Source organism: Homarus americanus, unplaced genomic scaffold (assembly GCF_018991925.1).
Source record: "Homarus americanus isolate GMGI-L3 unplaced genomic scaffold, GMGI_Hamer_2.0 scaffold39155, whole genome shotgun sequence".
NCBI lineage: Eukaryota > Metazoa > Arthropoda > Malacostraca > Decapoda > Nephropidae > Homarus > Homarus americanus.
In genome coordinates, this window is record NW_024737042.1 from 3,081,624 (window position 1) to 3,094,502 (window position 12,879).

At 45.1% G+C, this 12,879-nt stretch overlaps 1 protein-coding gene across 1 annotated transcript; it reads left to right on the forward strand.

Moving 5' to 3' along the window:
• The first annotated feature begins 6,961 nt into the window (after positions 1–6,961).
• Positions 6,962–7,405, forward strand: LOC121872774 (protein TRACHEARY ELEMENT DIFFERENTIATION-RELATED 7A-like). The gene has a single exon (XM_042375830.1). It carries the CDS (start codon positions 6,962–6,964, stop codon positions 7,403–7,405), a length of 444 nt encoding a protein of 147 aa, XP_042231764.1.
• Positions 7,406–12,879: the final 5,474 nt, after the last annotated feature.

The following is a 12,879-nucleotide window of genomic DNA, read 5'->3' on the forward strand; positions in this document are numbered from 1 at the left end:
ACGGTCACTTCATGTAGTGTCGGCCGACCAAGTGAGTATATGTAACTAATCTTATATCGGTGGGACCATAGAAATATTGGATATTTCTGCCAAGGATATATAAACAAGTGTTAGGTGTGACAATTCTTGCTCCCAGTGTATCATTCTGATGTGTGGATTGTCGCCCACAGGGGTGTGGCCTACACACCCACGTGTGCACGTATGCCCCTACTGCCCGGACACAGCAGTCCAGCCTGTCACCTTTCTGCCCTTTACTCATAAGAACTAATTTCTTCTTCTATATGGGGCCAAAGCAGATGTCGGAGGCGGACGTAACTGTCGCCCAAAGTGCGGAACACTATGCCGGGTAACAGACATTGCTGCGCCTGTGCTAGCCAGTACCAAAATTGCACTAGCTGTGAGTGTGCGAGAAACAACCGACCATGTGTGGTTTGCAGAAAGGGAAACAATTGTCGGAACCCACATGGCAGGGAGCCGACACAGGAAGCCACAGTGGATATCACAGGGACCCAACCGCCAGATGATATCCTAAATGATAGCAGTGAGTCTTATAACCTGAAAAATGTAGCACTAATAAACGCTGCTCAATGGTAAGTAGATGTCCACAGGTGGAATGAGAGACAGCCACAAGGTGGAATGGCATGTCGATGGAAAATGCGGACATATGGGTTAAAAAACTTTGCACAGAAATTGTCAGGTGGTCGCCAATAACCTGTTTGAACCACCCAAATGTGCATACAAAGAAGCGGATTCAGGAGATGATTCGCCTCATAACTGAGTACACTCAAGGTCTGCTTCCTTACCCCTTTAGCTCTTCAAATACTGGCAATAACCATCCCTATTCTGTCAGAGGACACACACAAAGAATAAGCACAAAATGCGGCATAATGAAGAAAGATTTTTTTTTTTTTTTTTTTTTATTGGGCACTCATCCTTGTGTAAGGGTGAAGCGCAAGAAGCGTTTACAGCGCCCAACAGGAAACATACTAAGTTCATGCTTGCCCTTTATATCTCATGCGTTAAGGAGTAGAAGCCTGAAGGTGAAGGGGCACTTAAAAGCCTGAAGAGTCAATAGTTTGTGTCATCAAGTTATTGGAAACTCAACAACTTGTCCTGAATGCAATTCGCAACTCGATTTACAGTACCTACACAATTACTGCTAGGTGAACAGGGACTAATGGGGGCTAGGAAGTATGTCCAAACTCTTCCCACCGGCCGGGAATCAGACCGTGACATCGCTAGAAACAGAGCAGTACCACTCTACCACCAGCACCCCGGGTGTGACAATGTAGCAGAATGGGGCCTTGATTGCTTCTCTATGAAGCAAGAACACTGCAGGAGGGCTAAAATTTATAGGAGACGGGAAAGCAAAACACCGATGACGTTGCGAAAGGATTTGGAAACAAAATCATGGGAAAAAGAAATAATGCTTTAGCGGTAAGATCTCTCACCGAAGAGTCCTCCGGTAGGGTTCTGCCAATAAACAGAGAGACATTCACCACAAGCAACTGAAGAAAAACATCCCCCTGGAGGTGAAGACGAACATCGGGTTCCAGGATGACTATATCCACCAAATGTTGTTCTGTTCGAGAAAATAACAGGAAAGGTGTGAAAAAAAGGCACTGAGGCTGGGGAGAGTGCAGCCCTTCCAGGTCTGGCTGCAACAGTTGGAGGTAATCCTGGCACTAACAAGTTTGACCCCATAGCAAGTGATCCTCTGCACTGCCATTGCCCGTCTTTTGCAAAGTTGGCATCCTCGTGCTGCCAACACCTCCATGCTCTGACGGCCTGCCGCCTCATTCCGGAATAAGTCGGATGTAGGCCTATAGGGTGGAGGAAGTGCTGGGGCGGATCCGCAGAAAATGCATAATGGAAATTGGTAAGGATGATATCAGGGCAGCAGCAGGAACCTGCAAGTTTATGCTGGCCACACCAGGCTGGAGGAAAGCTGCCATTCACGCCATGAAAGCGATGTTGAGCAGTGCGATTGTGAGCCCGTTCTCTGGTGCTGGACGCTTCAAACGCATTCAACATATAACGCAAGGCCGCACTGCTTTAGCATCAAGATCAAAAAGTATGCAAGCTTTGCAAAGTATGTTGAGAACTCTTATAGAATCCATCGAACCTCTGCTTACGTAAACAACAAGGCTCTAAAATTTGATACCATCAAACAGTCAACCGGGTAACGCAGGGGACCCTGTTGCAATAGCAGTAGCACATAATAGGCCTATCCGTGCTCCAACACATTAAAATTTGAAACAACAGAGGTCAAGCAAGTGGCGTGCTGAGCGACCTTACAGAACAGAAAAAGTGGAGGACATCAAAAAAGTGGTGGGACCTGAAGAAGTAACATCACGAGGCCCACAAATAAGGTGCCACCCAAGCACCAATAAATCCTTCCTCATTGTAGAGGCAGAACATTATGAACGGGCAATGGAGGTGTTCGGTGGAAGCGACGTCAAAATAACAAATGATGGCCAAAGACACCTAGGTGCAGTAATCCAGCACGACGGACTTCAAGACCGAGTACACAGCAACAGGAAAGGTGAATAGAGTGGGTTAGGAAATCAAGCTTTTGTCTGAGATTGCTAGCACAGAGCCACATGCGGCTTTTGCGGCATTCACCCATGGAGTCAAGCATCGCTGGAACTACCTGCAGCGCACTCTCCCTGATATCGGACCCCCTCCTCTAGCCTCTGGAAGAAGCTATCAGCGTCAATTTCATTCCCAAATTAGTGAAACACCCTCACCTAACCCCAGCAGGAAGATCACTCCTTGCACTACCACCGAGACTGGGAGGAAAGGGATTGACCAATCCAGAGGAGATTGCTGCCACCGAACATCAAAAGTCAGTTAAGCTCACGGCAGCCCTCAGAACGCAACAGGGGAGGTGGATACCAGTGAAGTAAACAAGATTCGAAGGTCCATTACGACAGAACGACAGCACGGCCAAAAATAATGTTGCAGCAACTGTTGCTGCAAGTACCAGAGAATTTGAAAAACAAAGTAGTTATAGCGTAGGAGGTGAGTGCCTCGAACTGGTTAACTATGTTAACAATAAGGGCAAATGGTTACAGTCTCAACAAACAAGAATTTACAGATGCCGAAGCCACAGTATCAAGTATCAAGAAACAATAGCCACAGCATCAAGAAACAATAGCCACACCATCAACAAACAATAGCCACAGCATCAACAAACAATAGCCACAGCCTCAACATACAATAGCCACAGTATCAACAAACAATAGCTACAGCATCAACAAACAATAGCCACAGTATCAAGTATCAACAAACAATAGCCACAGTATCAGCAAACAATAGCCACAGCATCAACAAACAATAGCCACACTATATCAACAAACAAAATAGCCACAGCATCACAAACAACAGCCACAGTATCAAGTATCAACAAACAATAGCCACAGCATCAACAAACAATAGCCACAGTATCAAGTATCAACAAACAATAGCCAGTATCAACAAACAAGAGCCACAGATCAACAAACAATAGCCAGCATCAAGTATAACAAACAATAGCCACAGTCACAGTATTAACAAACAATAACCATAGCATCAACAAACAATAGCCACAGCATCAACAAACAATAGCCACAGTATCAAGTATCAACAAACAATAGCCACAGTCACAGTATTAACAAACAATAACCATAGCATCAACAAACAATAGCCACAGCATCAACAAACAATAGCCACAGTATCAAGTATCAACAAACAGCCACAGTCACAGTATCAACAAACAATAGCCATAGTATCAACAAACAATAGCTAGCATCAACAAAAATAGCCAGTATCAACAAACAATAGCCACAGTATCAACAAACAAAAGCCACAGTCACAGTATCAACAAACAATAGCCACAGTCACAGTAATAACAAACAATAGCCAAGTATCAACAAACAATGGACAGCATCAACAAACAATAGCCACAGCATCAAGTATCAACAAACAATAGCCACAGTCACAGTATCAACAAACAATAGCCACAGTATCAACAAAAAATAGCCACAGCATCAAGTATCAACAAACAATAGCCACAGTCACAGTATCAACAAACAATAGCCACAGTCACAGTATCAACAAACAATAGCCACAGTCACAGTATTAACAAACAATAGCCACAGTCACAGTATCAACAAACAATAGCCACAGCCACAGTATCAACAAACAATAGCCACAGTCACAGTATCAACAAACAATAGCCACAGTCACAGTATTAACAAAATGACAGTCACAGTATCAACAAACAATAGCCACAGCCACAGTATTAACAAACAATAGCCACAGTCACAGTATTAACAAACAATAGCCACAGTCACAGACAACAAACAATAGCCAGTCATAGTATTAACAAACAATAGCCACAGTCACAGTATCAACAAACATAGCCACAGCCACAGATCAACAAACAATAGCCACAGACACAGTATCAACAAACAATAGCCACAGTCAGTATTAACAAACAATAGCCACAGTCACAGTATCAACAAACATAGCCACAGTATTAACAAACTATAGCCACAGTCGATCAACAAACAATAGCCACAGTCACAGTATTAACAAACAATAGCCACAGTCACAGACACAAACAATAGCCACAGTCACAGTATTAAAAAACAATAGCCACAGTCACAGTATCAACAAACAATAGCCACAGTCACAGTATTAAACACAGCCACAGTCACAGTATTAACAAACAATAGCCACAGCCACAGTATTAACAAACAATAGCCACAGCCAGACAACAAACAATAGCCACAGTATTAACAAACAATAGCCACAGTCACAGTATCAACAAACAATAGCCACAGTCACAGTATTAAAACAACAGCCACAGTCACAGTATAATAAAACAATAGCCAGTCACAGACAACAAACAATAGCCACAGTCACAGTATTAACAAACAATAGCCACAGTCACAGTATCAACAAACAATAGCCACAGTCACAGTATTAACAAACAATAGCCACAGTCACAGTATAACAAACATAGCCACAGCCACAGTATTAACAAAAACATAGCCACAGATTAACAAACAATAGCCACAGTCACAGTATTAACAAACAATAGCCACAGTCACAGTATCAACAAACAATAGCCACAGTCACAGTATCAACAAACATAGCCACAGCCACATTTAACAAACAATAGCCACAGTCATAGTATTAACAAACAATAGCCAACAGTCACAGTATTAACAAACAATAGCCACAGTCACAGTATCAACAAACAATAGCCACAGCCACAGTATTAACAAACAATAGCCACAGTCACAGTATCAAATAGCCACAGTCACAGTATTAACAAACAATAGCCACAGTCACAGTATTAACAAACAATAGCCACAGCCACAGTATCAACAAACACAGCCACAGTATTAACAAACTATAGCCACAGTCACAGTATCAACAAACAATAGCCACAGTCACAGTATTAACAAAACATAGCCACAGTCACAGTATTAACAAACAATAGCCACAGTCACAGTATTAACAAACAATAGCCACAGTCACAGTATCAACAAACAATAGCCACAGTCACAGTATTAACAAACAATAGCCACAGTCACAGTATTAACAAACAATAGCCACAGCCACAGTATTAACAAACAATAGCCACAGTCATAGTATTAACAAACAATAGCCACAGTCACAGTATCAACAAAACACACACAGTCACAGTATCAACAAACAATAGCCACAGTCACATCAACAAACAATAGCCACAGTCACAGTATCAACAAACAATAGCCACAGTCACAGTACCAACAAACAATAGCCACAGTCACAGTATAAAAACCAAATAAGCAGTATCAACAAACAATAGCCACAGACAAAAACAATAGCCACAGTACAGTATTAACAAACAATAGCCAGTCACAGTATCAACAAACAATAGCCACAGTCACAGTATTAACAAACAATACCCACAGTCACAGTATCAACAAACAATAGACACAGCATCAACAAACAATAGCCACAGTCACAGTATTAACAAACAATAGCCACAGTACAGTATCAAAAAACAACACACACAGTATCAACAAACAATAGCCACAGTCACAGTATTAACAAACAATAGCCACAGTCACAGTATTAACAAACAATAGCCACAGTCACAGTATCAACAAACAATAGCCACAGTATCAACAAACAATAGCCACAGTCACAGTATTAACAAACAATAGCCACAGTCACAGTATCAACAAACAATAGTCACAGTATTAACAAACAATAGCCACAGTCACAGTATTAACAAACAATAGCCACAGTCACAGTATTAACAAACAATAGCCACAGTCACAGTATTAACAAACAATAGCCATAGTAACAAACAAGTATCAACAAACAATAGCCACAACATAAGGCAATGAACAGCATCTGTGTAATACTCAGACAAACAATAGCTCCACTATCAACAAATAATAGCTTCATTACTGAACCCTAACAAACAATACATACAAGGCCAAACAATAGCTTCCCATATAAAAAGAAATAATAACTGCGCCATTAACATCAGCTAACAACCTCAAATTCAAATATCAGCAAACAATAGTTCAAGCTACAAACACACACAATTACCACACCATCAACCAATAACAAACACCACACGCACAATGAAGCAACAACAAACAGCATACTGTCAAGCAAGAGCTGGCAAGGCCCAGCAAGCATTGCCCTCTGCAAGCAGCAGCAAGCAGTGGCCCGCTGACCGTGGCGACACCTTGGCCAAATACAGCCACGCGACACCAGCACAGACGAAACTTGGCAGCAAAAGTGAGTGTGGGCAGTGCTGCTGCCCACCTGCTGATGCCCACCCACACCATTCTGCTTGCCCACCCACACCACCTGCTTCTGCCCACCCACACCACCTGCTTCTGCCCAACCCACACCACCTGCTGCGGCCCACCCACACCACCTGCTTCTGCCCACCACTTCCACCATGCCACCTGCTGCTGCCCACCCACGCCAACCGCTGCTGCCCACCGACGCCACCCGCTGCTGCCCACCCACGCCACCTGCTGCTGCCCACCCACATTACCTGCTGCTGCCCACCCACGCCACCTGCTGCTGCCCACCCACGCCACCTGGTACCGTCGCACCCAACACCACCTGCTGCTGCCCACCCACCCCACCTGGTGCTGCCCACCCACGCCAACTGCTGCTGCCCACCCACCCCACCCGCTGCCCACCCACGCCACCTGGTGCTGCCCACCACGCCACCTGGTGCTGCCCATCCACGCCAAATGCTGCTGCCCACCCACGCCACCTGGTGCTGCCCATCCACGCCACCTGCTGCCCACCCACGCCACCTGGTGCTGCCCACCCCACCTACGCTGTTGTAACATTACCGTTTACTACAACACCACCACGATTACTAATCTAGATTAATTAATCTACCATCAATAATACCATTACTACCACTACTACTACCACTACTTTTTTTTTTTTCAGGCCTCCAGCCCTTCAACAGCCACACCTTCGCCACACCATTTATTTACCTTAATACAAATATCTCATTAAGAAGAATCCCCATTCAGGCAATTAGTTGAAATAAGCAGATCTATGCATTCAGTGACTGTAGCCCCATAGTCAATATCTGCAGCTGTCGGAGTAGGGCAGGCTCTGTTCCCCTGAGGGGCAGAGCAAAGCCGACCGAAGAGAGAGAGAAGGACAATGACATCTCATCCAGGGCCAACATAACTTGGGAAGCTGCTGCCTTGTTCGAGATCGCCCACATTCTAAGGGAAACATCTTGGAATTTGGGGCCCAAATTCAGAGGTTGTGAACACTTAGAGGAGGAAGCTGCCTGATCAACATTTCCAATTCTCTCCATATTCTTCTCTTTGTCGTTCTGTTCCTCCTATGTGCAGTATCGAGCTAGCATGGTGACAAACGGCTATGGGCTAAAAACCTACGTCAAGAAAGCTCGTTGTCCCGCTATTCAGAATCCTCGAAAGCACTTATGTCCACACGGGCTTCTTGTTAGATGTGTTTGAAGTCCCATGTTGAAGATCTCACCATCCAATGGAGTTGAGGGCTTGCCTTACCAGCATGACATCCCGGCAGATTTCTTCTAACATATTTGCTGTGAGATCCCTTACTCCGTCAGCGCCCCATGCATAAGAAGCCCCCTCTGCAGACCCGCCATGGCGCATCGCCATCATAGGGAGAGATTTGACACGCAATGGGAGGGCAAACCATCTATCAGCCAACCGCATCTAGGAGCAATGGCATCTTGTAAATTCTGTTTGTTACACAAAACCATTTGCCCTTATCGGTAAACGTAGTTAACCAGTTCGAGGCTACCACCTCCCGCTTTGGCCATTTTTTTGTCAAATTTTCTGAACATGCATAAATAGTTACAGTAACATATCATTTTGGCAGTGCTGCCGATCTGTTGTGGTAATGGACCCATGGATCTTTTTGCTAACTTCGCTGGTGTCCACTTCTTGCTGCATTCTGGGCTATGTGTCAGTGAGGCTGCCGAGCTAAAGTGGACTTTACGCCAGAGTCAGCACTCTCTGGATTAGTTAGTCCCATCCTCCCAGTTCTTGGTGGAAGCGCAAGAAGTGTTCTTTTCATAGGTTATCAGGGTGTTTACCTGTCAGAATGAATCCGACACTGATTGCCCAAAGGGTGGAGGAGGAACTGATTCCCAGGGATGGCGCATCAGGCAGTTCCAGCAACGACAAGCTGACTCCATGGGTGAATGCCATGGGCCGCATGTAATTCTTGTTAGCAATTCTCGATAGGTTTTGATTCTGTCACCACCATTCACCTTCCCATGGCTGCATCATCTTGAAGTCCGTAGTGCCACCATTGCCTAGATGTTCTGGGTCGTCCTAATATTTTGACCTCACCTCGCCGAAACCTCCAAAGCCCGCATCATAATGATCTGGCTTCACGATGAGGAAGGATTTGCTGGCGTTTGGGTGGCACTTATTTGTGGACCTGATGTCAATGAAACCCACTCACTTTTTGATGTCCTCCACTTTCCTGTCTTGTAAGGTCATTTACATGCTACTTGTTTGACTCCTCAGTTGTTTCAAACTTTATTTCTGTTGGAGCACTGATAGGCTCTGGTTGCATACATTTGTCATTGCAACGTGGGGTCCCCTGTGTTGTTCCCTCAGTCGACTGTGGGATGGTATCACCTCGTAGAGCCTTGTTGTTTACTACAGGTAGAGGTCTGATGGATTTTATATTAATTTCAACATACATCGCAAAGCTAGGACACTGATTCTGATAAGTAGCAGTGCAGCCTTATGTTATGATGTTGAATGCGCTTAGTTATTCACTCAGGAGACGGCCCCCACACCCACGCTGCTCAAATATCAACTTGCGGCGTGAATGGCCGCCTCCCACCAGCCTGGTGGCCAGCACACACTTCAGGTTCCCTTGCCATGTTCCCCTGACATCGTCCTTACCACCTCCATTATACCTCTGATAATCCGCCTCAGCACTTCACCTCTATAGGTCTACATCCCGGTTTCTTTCCAGAGGAATAAGGTACGTCAGCCTGAGGTGATAAGTAGCAAGAGGATGCAAGCTGTAAGTGCACGGTAGATCGCTTGTTGGGCCAAACTTGTTTTAAAGTGAGGATGACTTCAACTGTTTGTTTAGATCTTATGACCTGCATGGCTCTCCAGACGAGCCTGTGCCTTTTTTCCACACTCCATCTCTCCCAAGTTATTTTCTCTGAACAGACAGCATTTGGTGGGAGCAGGCACCGTGGGTTTGATACCATCTTCACATGCAGGGGATGTTTTCTTCAATAGTTTTAATGTCTCTGTTTATTGGGTACCACCTCCACCGGAAGATTCCTGAGTGAGTAGATCTTGTCGTTTTGAGGAGACACTCTTTCCCACACAGCTATTTTGTTTCCAAATTTTCTTGCCACGTCATCTGTGTTTTGGTTTTCCGTCACACCAGATTTAGTCTCCTGCAGTGTTCTGCTTCCCACATAGAGGATTCATCTAGTCCCAGCCCGCCACATTGTCAATCTTCTCTATTGCTGCCACATTTTCTTGTGCTTAGCCTTAAGGTGTGTCCTCTGACAAAGAGATGTGGTATATTGCCAGTATTTGAAGAGCTACAAGGAGGAAGCAACCTGAGTGTAACTGTGCCATTCCTTAACTCACTCCCTTGGTGGCCCATTAATTTGGGTGGTTCAAATAAGAAGGGCCACCACTTGGACAATTTCTGAGTAGGTTTTGACCCATACTACCAGATTTCCATCGACATGCCATTCCACTGAGGTAGCCTCATTCTCCTGGGACACTATATGCATTATTAGTACTACTGCTGAGAGGACTACTGTTATCATTTTCTGATATCATCAAGGTTGGGTCCCAAGAACCACTGTGCCGCCTGTCGGCTCTGTCATGTGGGTTCCAGATGACCACCCAGCTTCCTGCAATCCACACATGGTCGGTTGTCGCACAGCCAATTTGCAGTTTTGGTTCTACAAGCACAGACTACTACTACTACTACTACTAATTAATACTACTACTAATACTACCTACTACTGGCTCACCACTGCTACTAACCACTACTACTAATACTACTACTACTATTACTACTACTACTACTTTACTAAACTTTTTTTTTTTTTTTTTTTTTTTTTTTTTTTTTTTAAATATAGTGGCCTTAGCCTCCCCCCAACAGCCACACCTCTGCCACACCATTTATTTAATCTTTAATATTAAATATCCTAATACATAAGCAACCATCTCATCTGTGTTAGTCTAGTTGGAGCCGCAGATCGACAAGATTCAATTGTAGCCTCATAGTCGATATCTGGGCAGCGATTTGAGAAAGGTAGTTCACCTCTGAGGCAGAGCAGAAGCTGACCTAGTTGAGAGAAGGACAGTCGACATCTCATCTAGGGCTGTGATATAACTTCTGGGCTGCTTCTGTTCGAGATCAGCTCCGCTGTAGTTCATGAGAAACATCTTATGCTGGGGCCCATCCTACCAGAGAGGTTGCAATACTACGGAGGAAGTTGCCTTTGATCGACATTTTAATTCTCTCCCATATGCCCTCTTGTCGTTCCTGCTCCTCCCAGGTGCAGCATCGAGAGCCAGGGGTTCACGTGACAAACGGCCGCGGATCAAAAATCCTGATGGGCGAAGGCTCGCTGTCCCCGCGTCCAGAATCCTCGAGCACTGACGTCCACACTACCATAGATGCTTGTCCCAGTTGGAGGATCTCACGCATCCAGTGGAAGTGATAATGGTTCTACTCATGACGTCCTGGCAGGCTTCAACATATTTGCTGTGAGATCCTTTACCCTCATCATGCCCTCATGCATATGGCCTCTGTAAACCATGGCGTGATCGCCATCATAGGAATAGCCACACGCATTGGGAGTAAGTAACCATCTACTGGCCAACCCATCTTTAGAGCAATGGCATCTGTAAATTCTTGTTTGTTATGCCAAACCATTTTGCCCTTATCGGTAACGTAGTTAACTAGTTCGAGGTGCCCACCGCGCTTATAGCTACTTTTTTTGTCAGATTTTCGAACCCGCAGTAATAGTTATGTAACATGCTGGCTTCTTGCAGTGCTGCTGATCTGTAATGGACTATTTGATCTTATTAATCTCTGCTGGTGTCTTACTTCCTGTTGCATTTCTGGGCCATTATGGGTCGCGAGGGCCATGTGAGCTTAAGTGAATTTCTGATGTTCAGAGTCAGCACCTCTCTGATTAGTTAGTCCCATCCCTCCCAGTCTTGGTGGAAGTGCATGTTCTTTCTCTACTAGTTGGGTCGGTGTTTTCACTATTTGGGGAATGAACTTGACACATATTGCTTCTTCCAAGGGTGGAGGAGGGGCGGATTCCAGGGGGGAGGTACTTATCAGGTAAGTTCCAACGGATGTTGACCTGGCAGGTGAATGCTGCAGTGTCAGATAGGTTCTGTGTCAGGCACCCGATATATGGATTCTTGCTAACTCCACCTGTTCACCTTCCTAATAGCATTGGTCTTGAAGTCCGTAGTGCCAATTACTGCGCCCAGATGTCTTAATGTCCTTAGTTATTTTGACCTCACTTCGCCGAACTCCACAGCCCGGATCATAATGATCTCATTTCACTGATGGAGGATTGCTGGGCGTTTGGGTGAAAATTCTCATTTGTGGACCTCAAGATGTGTAACAGGTCCCACCCACTTTGATGTCCTCCACTTTTCCCAAGGTTCCTGTGAGGTCATCGTATATGCTAATTTGTTTGACCCCCCAGTTGTTTGCTAATTTTATTTGTTGGAGCACTGATGGAAGCCTATTGCATACATTGCTACCAGTAACGGGTTCTTGCGTTGTTCCCTATCGATCAGGATGGGTATCTTCGTAGCCTTGCTGTTTACCACGAGAGGTCTGAAGACCTCTACAATAACTTTCAACATACACGTTTTCAGATTAATCAATTCTTGATGTTGTGCAGTGCCGCCTTGCGGTTAAGTATGTTGAATGCGTTTGAAGCATCCACCAGGAGAACGGCCTCACAATCACGCTGCTCAAATATCAATCTCATGGCGTGAATGGCTGCCTCCCCACCAGCCTGGTGGCCAGCACACACTTGTAGGTTCCCTGCTGCTGCCCTGACATCATCCTTTACCACCTCCATTATACACTTTCCGATGATCTGCCTCAGCACTTCCCCCACCCCTATAGGTCTACATCCTGGATTCTTTTCCAGAGGAATAAGGCGGCAGGCCGTCAGAGCCTGGAGGTGATGGCAGCAAGAGGATGCAAGCTTTCTTGCAAGGGTGGCAATGGCAATGCAGAGTTCGCTTGCTACAGGGCCAAACTTGTTTGTGCTGAGGATGACTCTCCAACCGTTTGCATCCAGACCTGAAG